This window comes from Ursus arctos, unplaced genomic scaffold, assembly GCF_023065955.2.
Source record: "Ursus arctos isolate Adak ecotype North America unplaced genomic scaffold, UrsArc2.0 scaffold_22, whole genome shotgun sequence".
In the NCBI taxonomy this organism is placed as follows: Eukaryota; Metazoa; Chordata; class Mammalia; order Carnivora; family Ursidae; genus Ursus; species Ursus arctos.
In genome coordinates this window covers 53,612,136-53,627,825 of record NW_026622897.1, presented here as the reverse complement: position 1 = coordinate 53,627,825, position 15,690 = coordinate 53,612,136, and the positions used below count along the sequence as shown (strand labels likewise).

Below are 15,690 nucleotides of genomic sequence, written 5' to 3'. Positions count from 1 at the left end.
ATTTCTGTTCCTTTTTTGGCCCTTCAGAAACTTAAGTCCTGTCCTCCCCTTTCCTTTCTCTGGAGTGAGGATGGAGCAGGAACCCTGTTAGGGAAGCCAGCTGGCTAAGGGGTTCTTGGAAAATGGACTGAGCTGCCTCATTTTCTTTACCTGTGCCTTGCAGATTTGCTGCCGTGTTTAGAGGACCCAGTGTGTGTAATGGACTGAGAGCTGAGCCCAGCATGATGCATGTACTCCTATTGTTATTAGGTGAGAAAAGAAAGGATGGACCAGGATTCCTGTCCCAGGGAGACCATAGTCTGAAAGATCGTCGGGGAACTCTAATGCAAAGAAGTTAGAGATAGGCCCTGACCTTGGGACAGGCTGGGCAGGGGAGTGAGGTGGGCTGACTGCAGGGGTCAGGTGAAGACTCACCTGGAGAGCCACCTCCTTCAAGTCTTTACTTAAGAGCCACCTTCTTGCTGAGGTCTTCCCCGACCATTCAGTTTACAAATCCTGATCCCTCCCTTCCGCTGCCCGCCCTTCCCTTTTCTGCCTTGTTTTTTAGTAACCTAACATCATCTGATATATTTAACTTAAAAAAAAAACCCAAAACCTTTTGCTGTTGTTTCTCTTGCTGCATCCCCTAGCTGAAGCTGCCAGCTTGTGTCTGTCCACCCCATCTCAGAGCGCTGTTTCTGTGTTCCTGTGACCACCCCCTTCCCTCTCCCCTACGGCTCTGGGGAGATAATGAAGCCCAAATGTTTCCAGCTCCAGGGTACTTTGTGATCCCTCGTGGCTTCCCTACTCCCTGCCCACCTCTGTGAATAGAGTCTCCTCAAATTACAGGCCTGAGATGGCCGTCTGCTTCCTGCAGGCCCGGGCTGACACATTCTCCTATGGCCCCTTGCCCTTGTCTTGGACACGGCACTTAGCAGTCTGTGTTATAATTGTCTACTCTATTTGTTGACTCCACACCTAGAAAATACGGTCTTTGAGGGCACTAGGGCAACACGAAGTCTGCACAGAGTAGATTCTTACTGCGAATGTGTTGAATGATTGAATGAATGAATGAATGAATGAATGAATAAATGTCATGAAATGGAGATCATTAGGAATGATGTTATCAGGGAAAACTTCAAAGAGGAAATGGAACCCGAGAGAGCCTGGGGGCTGACTGGATGGCGCAGTGGGTTAAAGCATCTGAGTTTTGCTTTCGGCTCCGGTCTGATCTCAGGGCACTGAGATCAAGCCCTGCACTGGCTCCGGGCTCCGTGCTCCGTGCTCAGCGGAAGTCTGTTTGAGATTCTCTCTCTCCCTCTGCACCCCCCCCTTGTTCTCTCTCTCTCTCTCAAATAAATAAATAAATCTTAAAAAAAAAAAAAAAAAAAAGGAACTTGAGAGCCTGGAAGGCTAACAGGATGCTTTTTCAACCTCTAGGCCAGACCTCTCCTTTGAGCAGTAGACTCTTGTATCTGACCACCCGCTTGACATCTCTGGATGATACATTGGGACTGGGACCCTTGACTTCCTTCCCCGGCTCCTCTCCGTCTTCATTCTCTCAGTAAGTGGAACCATCACCACTCCGGTTTCCTGTTTGTTTTCTTCAGAGAACTCCACCTGGTCTTCTGTTTACCTGTGTATTGGCCTGGCGTCTGCCTTTCCGATCAGACTGTGAGCACTCCGAGAGCACAGACCAGGTGTGTCTTTTTCACCATAGAATACACAGGATGTAAGTCCACGTCTGTCTAGTAAGTTGGGGGAGAAGGGTTGGGAGGTAGGATGAGCATGGATTGTGTCTGTCGATAGTGTTAAAAGTTAAAAGAGAAAGCTTAATGGTCACATCAAGTTATTTTATTCCATTACTTACCAGCGGGCTGTATTTCTGTGATTTGTCTCCTCTTGGCCTGTCAGTTTGACCTTCAGAACACTTTGTCCTGTTCTGAGCATCACCTTTCTCCTGCCTCTGCAAGCAGCACAGAGCAGTGAAAAGACCCCCAACAAGGGTGGGATGGTGTAGGTGTCAGGAGACTAAAGATCTCCGTGGTACCCTCTCCCCACCTCCCCCTCACACATGCTATGTCTGGGGAAGCAAATGGTCCAGAACAGTGCCTCTGGGGTCCAACAGAGCTGGGTTTGAATCCTAGCCCTGACACTTTTTGGCTGTGAGAGCCTAACCTCTCTGAGTCTTAGTTTCCTTATCTGTAGAATGAGGATAAAAATAGCTCCATCTGTGGATTACAGTGAGATATTATTTATAAAGTGCTTTACCTGGTACCTGGCACATAGCAAGTGTTCCATAGAGAATGACTATTAATGACTATTAATGAGGGCATGTGCATTCATGGTGTTGTAAATATGGACTTTTGAATCTTATGATTTAAACAATAAGGGTTATGGGAAGGCAGAAGAAAGTAGGATAAGTGAGGACCAAGATTTGCAGAGGAAGTGAGTCTCAGTCAGGAATCTTAGCTGCAACAGGCAGAAAACCCAACTCAAACTGACTTAAGTAGAAAGGGGAATCTATTGGCTCATGGAATTACAAAATTCAGAGGATTGGCTTCAGGCATGGTTGGATCCAGGAGCTTAGATGATGTCTTCAGGAAGCTGTCTCTTTGCATCTTTGGGCTCTACTTTTCTCACTGTTGCTCCATTCTGAGGCAGGATCCCACTTTGTGGTAACAAGATGGCTGCCTGCAGTTTCATGTATACACTCTATCCTGTCTGTAAAACCAGTAGGAAGAACTTCTTTCCCCCACAGCCCTCCTGGCAGAAGTCTGGGTCTGACTCTCATTGTCCTGAAACAGGCCCAGTGCCCATCCCAGCACCAATCATAGAAGCCAGGGAAAGAAGCTGGCAGGGGTGTCATCTTTTTTTTTTTTTTAATTTTTTTTTTTTAAGATTTTATTTATTTATTTATTCGACAGAGATAGAGACAGCCAGCGAGAGAGGGAACACAAGCAGGGGGAGTGGGAGAGGAAGAAGCAGGCTCCTAGCGGAGGAGCCTGATGTGGGGCTCAATCCCATAACGCCGGGATCACACCCTGAGCCGAAGGCAGACGCTTAACGACTGTGCCACCCAGGCGCCCTGCTGAGAGTAGATCTTAAACGTTCTCATCACAAGAAAAAGATTTTTGTAACTATGTAGGGTGTTAACTAGACTTATTGGTGAACACGTCGCAATGTACGTAAATATTGAATCTTTATGTTGTATGCCTGAAACTAATATGATGTTATATGCCAATTATACCTTAATAAAGATAATAAATGATAATTTATTTATAATAAATTAAATAAATTTAATTAAATCAAATAATAAAATAATGCATGATTATTAATAAAAAATTAATAATTAAAACACATAAACTTAATAAAAAATAACACATAAACTTAAAGTTGGTGGGGGTATGATTCCCTAATATGGATGTTATTAGTGGAAGTAGGGTAAATGGTTGTACAACTGAAACACGTAGGCCTTGGAGAATGGCCCTGATTTGGGCAGAGAGAGAGAGGAGGGAGGAGGGCACCCAGAGATTCTTAGCCAAGAGAAAGTGAGAAGAGGGGATTAAGTGTGCTGTGAGCATGGCTCACATATCTGGGGCAGAGGGAGCAGACATGTTCTATGGATCCCAGAGAGGAGACGCAGAACAAGTGTGCTTGGGGACGGAGGAGTCACAGGACCTAGGTTTCTGCTCATGGGGAGTATGAACAGGCTGCCTCTGGCCGGAATGGGCTTCTCATCATGGGAGAGGTGTGCAAGCAGAGCTTCCTTGTCAGAGTTGGTATCAGAGAAGTCTTCTCGATGGGCTCTGACATGCCTTGCATCCCCCAAATCCGAAATCCTATAGTCCCACCCCCCATCCCGATCCCCATCCCTTCTCTCTCTTCTAAACTCTTCTCTGAGAGGAATGCCACATCCTTCTCGCTGATATGTTTATGGGTGTCTGCAGACATTCTGGATTCTACTTCTGGTTCCTGCAGGAGTGTGGGACCTAAGGGGAACCACTTAGGGCTGTTTCCTCCTGGGCACAGGAGGGGGTGAGGTTATCTGATCTCTGGGGCCTCTGCCATTTCTGACCTTCTAGTGCTCAGCCTGGCCTTCTGGGAGGGGGAGGACATGCCACAGTTCTCAGGCCAACCAGGTGTGTTGGCTCTTCAGAGTCTGAAAAGCACCAGCTGGCCCATTTGGTTCTTTCACTTGACCTGTGACGAAAGCAGGGTGGGGGGCATAGGGGTGCTGTTTAATGCACGGCCTTTGGAGTCCTGACTTGAGTTCAAACCATGGACCTGCCTCTAACTATATGAACTTGGGCAGACCTTCAGCTGAGCCGCTTTCCTCTCCTCCTCCTCCTCCCCCCCCCCTCCTTTGTTTTAAAGATTTTATTCATTTCTATGACAGAGGGAGAGTGAGCCCAGGCACGGAGAGTGGCAGGCAGAGGGAGAGGGAGAGGCAGGCTCCCCACTGAGCAGGGATCCTGATGTGGGGCTTGATCCCAGTCCCAGGACCTTGGGATCATGACCTGAGCCAAAAGCAGATGCTTAACCGACTGAGCCACCCAGGCGCCCCCACTTTCCTCTTTGTAAAACACAGTCAGAATTCAACTTTGTGGGTTTGTTATTTGCTGTGAAGATTACATAAAGTGTGTAAAGTGCTTAGGACAACCCTGGGCCCTGGGTCAGGCTGGAGAGAGGTGAGTATGGTGGAATCAAGTTGAGCTGAATAACACTATCCCCTCACGGGCGCCCAGCATGCCCCCCCCCCCACCTCTGGTGCAGGTGAGGGCCGTGTGTCAGGCAGGGTTCTGGCAGGAAACAGCTGGTAATTTGAATAGAGTACGAGGAGGGTTTAGGAAACCAGCAAGGAATGGCGCCATCCCCCTGGCTAGCAACGGTGGGGAAGGACAGCACAGTGAGGTTCAGAGGGCAGGGGAGGAAGGGGTTACTAGAGACTGCAAAGGCCAGCAGGCTGGAACTGTGGCTTTTGGTAGAGACTGCACCCAACCCAGCCCAACCCATCTCAACCCCTGCTGACCCAACAGGGAGAGAAGTAAGTACCCTCCTCTCCCCCTACTCCTTCCCTTTTTTACGGTCTTCTACCACTATCTGCCTTTGCCCCAACCCAGATGGGAGCTCCAGAGCAAGGGGGCCTGTGGTGGGTGGAGAAGGGTGGTGAGCATCTGGAGAGGCAAGCAGGAGGGACAACAGTGTGATGGGTGGGGGCCTGTCCCACTCCTCTTTATCCTGCTCTGGGCAAGGAGTAGGGGAGAGGAGCAGGAGAATGAACGAATATGGGAGGAGGCTGTGAACCCAGGCTGTTCACCCTAGAAAGAAGCAGGAGGACAGCCCACAGTTCCTCAAATACCCACCTGCTCTCTAGCCCCTCCAGGCCTTCACTGTGCTATTCTCTCTGCCTGGAGCACCTTCTTCCTGGAGTTGGCTAACTCACCCTTACCTGCTACCTCTTCCTGGATCGATCTGTGCCTGAAGTCAAGCCCTAAACTTTTGAGTTTGAGTTTGAAAAGATACTCACTTTTCATTTGAGCTAATTTGAGGTGGTTTTTTATTTTATTTTTTAATTTACAACCTAGAATTCTAATTCTATGTCCCCTTGAGCCTTTTCTGCCTTTTCTGCCCCTCCTCTTTTTTACGATTTCTCACCTCTTCTTTTATGTTTCCATAGTACTCTGTACAAACTTCTCTTATGGTACTTGTAACAGTTTATTATAAATTTTATTTACAGCTATGTCTCCTCCACAAAGCTGTGAGTTCCTTGAATCAGGGATGAAGTCGGATCCTTCCCTGTGTCCTCAGGGCCCAGCACAGGCGGACACATCTCGCATCCGCCATCCCATACCGGTCATGTTATCTTCAATTCCGAGTAACACAGGTTAAAGGCGCATTAGCCAAGTAGAGCCTATTGAGATGAGGGCAGCGGTGTGGAGTCTGGAAGCCATGTTCTGTGAAGAACAGAAGAATCAGGAAAGTTAAACTTGAAGAAGAGACCACTTCTGGGATAGAATTCCTCTGCGGACCCAACAGCCCACCTCTTCTGTGTGAGGCCCGGGCTGGGCCTGAGGAGGCCACAGAGGATGTAGCTACAGTCCCTGTCTGGAGAGCTCACAGTCCGGAGAGGGTCGGACGTGGAACGAAGTAATTCTAGCACGGTGTGGCCACTGCCATTAGCGGGGGATGTAGGTAGACATGGCCAGGAGGGACTCTCAGAGGAGGCCTTGCAGGAGGGTCGAGTTATGACAGTGTTGGAGGCGGGTTTCAGTTTACAAGCCCGAATGACTGTCTAACAATCAGAGTTCTGTACGAATGGAAGGCTGCCTGCGCACGGCCACAGCAAACACCTCACAGACTGGGTATTGACGTCTGTCAACAAAAGAACCAATATGGAGGCGATAGGGAATTTTTTGTAACAGCATAGATATGAAACTTGCTTCCTTTTACAAGCTCAGTACTAGGATACAAACACAAACAGTCTCTGGCCTAGAAAACCTCCCAATGTAAGTATTGCAAAAATGTAACACTTTAGGCTTATACCGGTGTCTCTTGAATTTGAATAATGTATGGTTTCCTCAAAAATTATCAAGGTACTCAGTGCTGGCAATTTGGATATGTTCAAATTTAAACTCAGTATAAACTCTAATGCAACTATAAAAGCAAATCTTTTATGTAGGTAATTTTTTATTCAATACAAACTTTTATTGAATATGAACACAACTAAAAAACAAGTAAATGCCAATAACACTAATGCCACTGGTCTTGGGAATCTAGGGAATGGATCTAGGGAATAATCATCATGAAAAAGAGAAGAAAACAAGAGACCCTGCGTGCCTTAAGAACACACCACCACCTATGAAGTTGACTTGCCAAATCGTATCAAGCAACAGGCTTTATCTTTCAAGCTTCAGAAAACATAGGAGAAAACGATTTAAAAAAAAATTGTGGGAGGAATCTATAGGTGAAAGACACTAAGGAGACACTTATGAGACGTGCTATTTGAATCCTGATTTGAACAAACCAACTGTGAAAAAAAGGAACAAGCAAACATGGGAGAAATCTGAATACTAACTGAATATTTGATGTCGAAGTTTTGGGTTTTTTTTAGTCCTTATCTTTGGGGAATACATACTGAAATATTTATGGATGAAATAATATGGTATCTATGATTTGCTTCATAATAATCCAGGGAGAAAGCCGGAAGTAGGTATCAGTTTAAACTAAGATTGGCCATGAGTTGATGATTATTTTAGCTGCATGGTGGGTACATGAGGGTTCATTGTTGTATGTTAAAAAGATTTTATACAGGGGCGCCTGGGTGGCTCAGTCGGTTAAGCATTTGCCTTCAGCTCGGGTCACGATCCCAGGGTCCTGGGATCAAGTTCTGCATCGGGCTCCTTGTTCAGCCTGCTTCTCCCTCTGCCTGCTGCTTCCCCCTGCTTGTGCTCATGTGCTCTCTCTCTCTCAAATAAAATCTTTTTTAAAAAATGAAAAAAATAGGGGCGCCTGGGTGGCACAGCGGTTAAGCATCTGCCTTCGGCTCAGGGCGTGATCCCGGCGATCTGGGATCGAGCCCCACATCAGGCTCTTCCGCTATGAGCCTGCTTCTTCCTCTCCCACTCCCCCTGCTTGTGTTCCCTCTCTCGCTGGCTGTCTCTATCTCTGTCAAATAAATAAATAAAATCTTTAAAAAAAAAAAATGAAAAAAATAAACCTAAGATGCTGGAACATTTAAAATTCAGGCATCTCCCTGGTGTATTATTGATGGGAATATAAATTGGTATAACTTTTATGGAAGGCAATATCTATTAAAATAAAAATGCACATATCCTTTGACTCAGAAAATCACTTCTAAAGATTCAACCTCTGTACTCACCATGTGCTATGTAACACACACACACACACACACACACGCACACACATGAATTTTCGTTGCAGCCTTGCTTGTAAAAGCAAAAGATTAGCAATAACCTAAATGTCCTCAGTAGGATACTAGCTAAATAAATCATAAGAAATCCACTGAATGGAATACTCTGTAGTCATTTTTTAAAATGAGGATGCTCTTGGGATGCCTGGATGGCTCAGTCACATAATGTCTGCCTTTGGCTCAGGTTGTGATCCCAGCGTTCTGGGATCGAGCCCCTCAACAGGGTCCTGGGATGAAGCCCGCATGGGGCTCTCTGCTCAGCAGGGAGTCTGCTTCTCCCTCTCCTTCTGGCTGCCACTCTCTGTCAAACAAATAAATATAAACTAAACTAAAATAAAATAAGGATGCTTTTTATATACTAATCTGAAACAATTTCCAAAGTGCAATGGTGTGGGTATAGGGTGTTAGTATATGAAAAAGAATGTATATTGGGGCACCTGGGTGGTTCAGTTGTTAAGCGCCTGCCTTCAGCTCAGGGCGTGATCCCAGAGTCCTGGGATCGAGCCCCGCATCTGGCTCCCTGCTGGGAGCCTGCTTCTTCCTCTCCCACTCACCCTGCTTGTGTTCCCTCTCTCACTGGCTGTCTCTCTCTCTGTCAAATAAATAAATAAAATCTTAAAAAAAAATGTGTATAATCATGCATGCTTGTGTATGCATACATATCTCTGAAGTTCATAAAAAAGGATTTACCATCATTTAGGCCTCCAGGAAAAAAAATGAGTTTATGGGGAAAAGAATGGCAGCAAAACTTACATTTCAAAGCTACCATTTTGTACCTTTTTAATTTGCATTACCTATATTTTTTAAAAAAACCTTAAATTCTAACTTTTAAAAGAAATAAAAACAAAATTAAGACATTCAAAAATATAATTGCAGGGGTGCCTGGGTGGCGCAGTCGTTAAGCGTCTATCTTGGGCTCACGGCGTGATCCCAGCATTCTGGGATCGAGCCCCACATCAGGCTCTTCCGCTATGAGCCTGCTTCTTCCTCTCCCACTCCCCCTGCTTGTGTTCCCTCTCTCACTGGCTGTCTCTCTACGTCAAATTAATAAATAACATCTTTAAAAATATATATATAATTGCAGGGGCGCCTGGGTGGCTCAGTCGGTTAAGCATCTGCCTTCCACTCAGGTCATGATGCCAGGGTCCTGGGTTCGAGACCCACATCGGGCTCTCTGCTCAGTGGAGAGCCTGCTTCTCCCTTTCCTGCTCCCCCTGTTTGAGCTCTCTCTCTCTCTCTCTGTCAAATAAATAAATAAAATATTTTAAAAAAATATATATATATAATTGCAAAGATTATGTAGCAATGTGGGAAAATGTATGTAATATTAGGTTCGGTTTAAAAGAGTATACATAATTTTATCCATATAATAATGACAAGTACATAAAATATGTCTGTTCGTGATCAAGTACTAAAGACACACAAATGAAGGGCATGTGTTGTCGGGTGAGAGTACAAGTGTTGTTTTATTTTTAAATTGTATAATACTATAATATGGTATGATTATATGTATGGTAAATTATAATTTGGTAAAAAGAAAAATCAGATTTAGATGGCAAAAATCTGATTTCCATCGGGCTTTCAGAGAGAGGATTTTCCCAAGAAGTAAGGTATATCTGGTCACGCTGCTAGAGCTGGCTCTTTGTGGCTTCCTGCAAACTTCACTGGAGAAACAAGATGCTGAGCCAGTGACATCCTTACACTTAGCACTTCTTCACCAGACCCTGGACAATCTGTTTATTTATGGGGAAAAGATTCTGTACAAACAAGAAGAGGCCTTCTGGAGATAGGAAAGCCAGGGTGTTAAATATCCTTCTTCATACGCTCAGCTTCCTTCCTTGAGGAAGGGCCCCTGTGGGAAAGCGGAGGTGAGCTCTGTCCAGGCAGGAAGAAGAGCCAGGAACCCACAGCAGCAGCCTGACCTGGTCCCATGGGCCTGGCCTCCGCTGAACCCTGGCCTTCTGCTCTGCATCCTCCTGGCTCTGCCGACCCACAGTCCACCTGTTCTTGAAGGCTTGGCTCTTCCAGGATGCCTGGCAATCTCAGGCTATAGGAGTGGACGACATTCTCTTGTTGTCTCATTCTGTGCCCCTATTTCTCTGCCTATGTAGCCTCTCCGCTTCCTGGGCCTGCCCCTCCTCGGCCCATGCCTCACATTTATCAGTCCTCTGCCCTCCTCTTCTCTCTCCAGACCTAAGTCATTAACTCATCACACCCATGTTCTAGACCCACACACCCGCTGCCTCTTGGCCCTCTCCACTTACATCTCCCACAAGTGTTTCAAACTTGATTTATCTAAAACTGAACTCATTATTTTTCTCTCCAAACTTGGTCTTCACCCAGTGTTCCCCATCCCAGCAATACCTCTAGCATCCACCCAGTTGGTCACACCAGAAACCTAGGAATTTTCCTTGACTCTTCTCTGATATTTACAGATGACAGCAGCAGCAGCAGCCATCTTACACCACGCAGCCCGGGAAACAGAGAAAGCTGGACTAAAGCAAGATAGAATGAAACGAACACACCAAGAAGCCTGCCAGGGAGGAGAGAAAAGACTACCTGGGTTCCTAAAGGGCTACATGCTCTGGTTCTGTTCTTGAGCCCACCTGCAACCCTAACCTTGGATTTTATGAGACCCCCGGTACCTTTTCTGATAATGCCCCCGCTGTCACTCTTTAATTTTTTTTGCATAAATTAGTTTGGGGTTTCTACATTTGCAAATACAAGAGTCCTAATTAATATAAACATGTTGTATCAGTCAGAAGAGGCTAGGTTATGCCATGGTAATGAACAACGCCCACATTTCAGTGGCTTAACTCCACTGCACCGCCAGGAGCAGCAGGGGCCTCTGCTCATTGCAGTCCCTCAGGAAGCAGCCACCATCTTGAATGCTGTTGGTCACCTTTCCAGTGGGAAAGAGAAACCCCAAGGGCTCTGACGCCAGCAATTCAATGCTCCAGCTCAGAAGTGGCATGTCACCTCCATTCATAACTCATCGATCAGAACAAGTTGCTTGGCCCCAACCAACCACAAGGGAGCCACACAGTACAGTCCCGCCTGAAATATTTGGTGAACAACACTGATAACTACCACGTATTTCCTGCTGTCTATTCTGTGCCAAGCCTTGAGCCTAATGAAACGGAGGCTCAGCAAGGTCAGGTAACTCAGTCTCTATACCATGCAGAATGATTCCCAGTGATCCAGAAACACGGGACAGGCTGCTGATTGAGGGAATGTACTTAAGAGGGCTAACGCAGTACCTGGTACTAAAAATAAGTGCTGAGTAAATGTCTCTTTCCCAGTCTCTGGAGGTATTCAAGACCAGGCTGTATGGCCACTTACTTGGGTTGCTAGAGAGGGCAGTCAAGTACTAGATGGGGAGTAACACGTGCACAGCCTTCCTACCCTGAGACTCTAACTCCACTTTGCCTGCAATAATTATTTCCCTTTTTGGCAATAATACTGCAAAGTAATTATCAACTACTATCCACCCCCCACATTCCTACGCTATTGCACTGTTGGCTCCCTGGAGGGAAAACAAAAGGCCTAGAAGGAATATGGGTAAATAATGGGTGGACAAAGCACCGATCAATTAATATTGGCCAAGTGTCCATGACTTGTAAAGCATACTGTCCTGAGCTCTAAGTCAGTGTGCACAGCAGGAAAGGAGCATGAGAACGGGGCTTATAGCTGGCACCCAGGCCTGGCTTTGTGATTAACTCACTGTGTGCCTTGAGCAAGTTTCTTCCGAAGTCTTGGTTTCATCTCTATACAATGAGGAGGCAGGAACATACCTCCAAAGTCCATTCCAGCTTGAATAACTGATAAAAGCTGTGTGCAGAGTTAAACAGCAAACCTCAGACGTGGGAAGACTCACCTTTCTTCTAGAAGCCAGTGGGGCCACAGGACCCTGGAAGCTCAAAAAGGACTTTCGATACCACATTACCTAAAGCTGCACTTTGCAATATGGTGGCCACTAGCCACATGTGGCCACTAGCCACACAGCCACCCTTTCTGAAGGGTGACAACTCCAAAATGAGATGTGCTATAAGTGGAACTACACACGGAGTATCTGGATATAGCATGGAGAAAAGAAGTGTAAAACCTTTTTATATTTGGTTAATTAAAGTGCTAATGTCACTGTTTATTTTTCCCTTTTGAATGTGGCTACTGGAAAAATAAAATTACGGTGCGGCTCACATTGTATTCCTATTGGACAGTGCTTATATAGGGGAAACTGAAGCCCAGAGAGGGTAAATGACTTGCCCAAAGAGCTGGAACTGCAGCCTGGGTCACCTGACTTCTCATTCAAGGATCGTTCCACCCTAACTGCCTGTGGTAGCCAGTCTCCAGGATGGTCCCTAACAATCTGCACTTACCCTCACCCTGTGTAGTCCCTTCCACATTGAGTCGGGTTCATCTATTAGGAAACAGTAGAAATGACTGCGTGACTTCCAAGCCTGGGTCATAAGACCTTGTGGCTTCCACCTTGTCTCTTGCTGGCATCACTTGCTCCGGGAGAAAGAGTAGCTCTGTGGAGTGGCCCACATGGTGAGGAACGCAGGTCCCGTAAATAACCGGCACCAACGAAGCAGAGTGAACCATCTTGGGGGTTGGGATCCTGCGTTCCCAAACCTTTAGATGACAGATGATCCAGTGGACATCTTGACTAGACCTTGTGAGAGATCTTAACCCAGAATCACCCAGCTAAGCTCTTCCCAAATTCCTGACCCACAGAATAATATGAGATAATGTTTATTGTTTTAAGTCATTAAGTTTTGGGGTGATTTGTTACATAGCAATGAATAGTTAATACACAGCCTTATAAATTTAGAGATCTCATTTAAGGAAAACTTACTTCCACCTTGGCATTTGTACAGTGTGAGAAATTATTCTTGTCTTTTCCTGGCCTCTGGTCTAGCTCAGGTTACCTAACTAAAAATAGCTATCAGGCTTGGCAAGCCAATGCAGGGAATCAAGATCTCATTTTATTCTTTAAAGACTCCTTTCCCTTCTCCTTTTATTGCAGAAAGCTCCCCACCATATCACCTTCACCTGGGCTATCTAAAGATATGACTCCCACAAAAATCAAAGGAACTGGAGCCCAGAATCGCCCAATTAAATACAGTATTTAGGAAGTAACAAATATTTGAGAACTGATTCTCTATATCTGAGTTTCTCTAAGCTGAGAAAATGGGGTGTCAATAGTAGTGCTAATGTCTTACATTTATATAGCACGTGTTGCTTTTCGTCATGTTTTCACATCTCCCATATCTGAGGTAGGTGAGAAGATATAAATAAACCAGCAAACATATGGAAACAATGGCTAAGAGCTCACACTTTGCTCATAGTCTCATGGTGAGTGAATGACAGGGTCAAGTCTAGAATCTGGGTTTCAGTGACTCCCAAGTCAGTCTTGGTGCTTTTCAAGCAGGACCTCCCAGCTGTGACAACATGAACACTCTTCAGCTGGAGCTGTCCTCTGAGATCAACATGCACTTGTAGGTCTCTTTAAAGGCCTCAAGGAAAGGTGGTATTACTTCATCCACAGTGACGTGCCTTTGGAGCTCCTCACTCAGAGAGGTGACACCTGTCCCAACCAGCCCGCAGGGGACAATGTGATCAAACCACACAAGGTCTGTAGAACAGTTCAGAGCCAGGCCGTGGGACGTGATGTGCCTTCCACAGCGGACTCCTGCAAGACAAGAAAAAGGGTCTCAGAGTAGATATCCTCCCTCCCCGGGCTTCAGGATCTCACTCGGTGTGATGAAGAAACTGGACTCCATCACTGGTTTTCCAGCTTTGTTTCTGAGCACCCAAGGGGTTGTGCATAGATCGGGTGAGGCGGACACGGCTGGGGAGGGGTGTGTGGCTCCACAGCTCCTGCACTTATTATGGAGATTCCAGAAAATATCTTTTAACAGAGATTCTGTTGCTTTAAAAAAAAAAAGTTTGAAAATTGCTAAGCTCCATTATTGTCCAGACATTGTGATTCATTGGAAGCAACCTGGCAATTCACATCTCGAAAAGATGAATGTTGGATGAGATGACCACTGAGGGCCCTTCTGAGGGCTGTGAATATAAGAGATCAGAAACAAGGCTTAAAACCCTCAAACTCAGCGGATAGTTCTGATTCAAAGGCCGCGCCAGATACACTTCCGCCCAGCCCGAGCTTGCTCTCACCTCCATTGGTCCAGCCCCGCCAAGCCCCGTCCCCGACCCCGCCCCCGGCCCCGCCCCGGCCCTCCGCACTAACCTATCGCGCAGACCTTGCGCTTCCCCAGCCAGACGCCGGTGTAAGGCGGAGGCCGCGCGCTGGCGCCGGGCAAGCCCTGGAGCTCGCACAGGCGCACGGCGCACGCCTCCAGCGCCGCTACGTGGGTGCGCAGGCGCAGGCCCAGGCGTCTCAGGTCTAGCACAGGGTGGCAGAGCAGCTGGCCGGGGCCGTGGAAGGTGGCCAGGCCACCGCGGCCTGTGGTGCGTACTTCGGCGCCCAAGGCCCGCAGCCGCGCCGTCTCCTCCGGCGTCAGGCCGCCGCGCAGCCCGGAGGTGTACACGGGCCCCGCGGGCTCGCAGATCAGGAGTGCGCCCGCCTCAGTTCCCGACGGGGCCTCAGTGCCTGGCTCGGCCTGCAGCCGCCGCAGCCAGCGCTCCTGCAGGGCCAGCAGCTCGGTGTAGGGTATCCGGCTTAGCCGCACCAGCTGTACCGCCGGCGGCCGCATAGCTTCAGCCGGGTCTTCTGCGAGGTTCCGCCCCCTGCCTGGGCCTGGGGGCGTGACAGGAGGGGCGGGGACTCGGAGGCACGTCCCCAGCCGCTGCTCCTGAGTGCTGGTCGGCGGCTCTAGAGCTAGACTGTGAGCCCAAGACCCAGTACCAGGTGTGTCTCTTCCACTCATTCATTTCAACAACCAGTAGTGATACAGTGGTGCACAGTGTACGGGGAAAAAAGTCTGTCCTGGGAAGCTTACAGTCTTACAGCAGACAACAAGCAAGTATTAAAGCATTAAATAAGGCTATTTCACGTACTGATAACTGCTAGGAAAAGAATATAAAACAGGGTAATGTGCGTCCTGGGTGGAATTACCCGAGGAAGAGAGCGAAAAGGAGGTGAATGTGCAGAAAGTTTATGGCGGGGAGCTGTAAGAGTGATGGAAGCAGGATTCGCAGCGGGAGAAGTTAAACCGAAACAGGCCTGCAGAGGCCTCAGCCTGTCTCAAAGAATGCTCTGAGCCGGGTATGACCATTATGAGTTATTCCAAATTAAAGCACAGGCGCCCGACGTTTTTGTCCTATCACTGAGCAGTGATAGAGGCTCTATCTGTAACTTTTGGCAAGGCTACATCCTTCTGTGGAAGGCAAATCCCAGAGAATTATGAGCCACAAGCAGCCTACACCCAGAAGCTGGGGGAACGACTGGCTAGGTCCTGAGGGTGGATCTGGACCACGGTATCCATTATGTTGTATTGGATTGTCATTCAAATAAATCTGAACTCGTTCAATGAACTTTTCACTGAGTACCAACTATGTGTTGTTAGGCCTGTTGCTAGGTGAAGAGGATACATAAGGCTATCCCACCCCTGTAGTCCTGATAGCATAAAGAACCCAGTTATTATGTCCTCAGTCTGTCCTCTGAATCTAACTTCCAAGCTGCGGGCAAGAATTGTTCAATTGAAAGGAAAGAAAAACAAAAATAAGAAAGAAGGAAAGTGTAGACAATAATGTAACGAATTATTGTTTATCCACCATCCAGCCTTGTCAAATTTTAATATTTTACTATT

General features: G+C 47.0%; 2 protein-coding genes and 1 long non-coding RNA gene across 5 annotated transcripts in view; 2 read left to right on the top strand and 1 right to left on the bottom strand.

Annotated features, from left to right (window-relative positions):
* The window catches only part of LOC123002053 (uncharacterized), a 61,850-nt gene extending 55,074 nt beyond the window's left edge, over nucleotides 1–6,776 (top strand). For both annotated transcript variants that reach the window (XR_007189582.2, XR_008960854.1), the window contains exons 3-5: nucleotides 164–249; nucleotides 1,420–1,543; nucleotides 5,720–6,776. This is a non-coding gene — a long non-coding RNA (uncharacterized LOC123002053). The remainder of the gene's footprint in view (nucleotides 1–163; nucleotides 250–1,419; nucleotides 1,544–5,719) is intronic.
* LIPT2 (lipoyl(octanoyl) transferase 2) lies at nucleotides 5,850–14,634 on the bottom strand. Of its 2 annotated transcripts, XR_007189580.2 has the most exons (3): nucleotides 14,169–14,634; nucleotides 13,138–13,607; nucleotides 5,850–5,936 (listed from the first exon to the last, which is right to left on the bottom strand). XR_007189580.2 is itself a non-coding variant. In XM_026518094.4 (2 exons), the coding sequence occupies exons 1-2, from the start codon at nucleotides 14,632–14,634 to the stop codon at nucleotides 13,378–13,380; spliced, it is 696 nt and encodes a 231-aa protein (XP_026373879.1). In that variant the 3' UTR covers nucleotides 9,362–13,377. The 2 variants fall into 2 exon arrangements, 1 of the variants encoding a protein (XP_026373879.1); XM_026518094.4 differs by lacking the exon at nucleotides 5,850–5,936 and having other exon boundaries at nucleotides 9,362–13,607.
* The window catches only part of POLD3 (DNA polymerase delta 3, accessory subunit), a 107,195-nt gene continuing 105,847 nt past the window's right edge, over nucleotides 14,343–15,690 (top strand). Inside the window, exon 1 of the mRNA XM_048217185.2 lies at nucleotides 14,343–14,789. The gene's annotated coding sequence lies outside the window, so the exon portion shown is untranslated. The remainder of the gene's footprint in view (nucleotides 14,790–15,690) is intronic.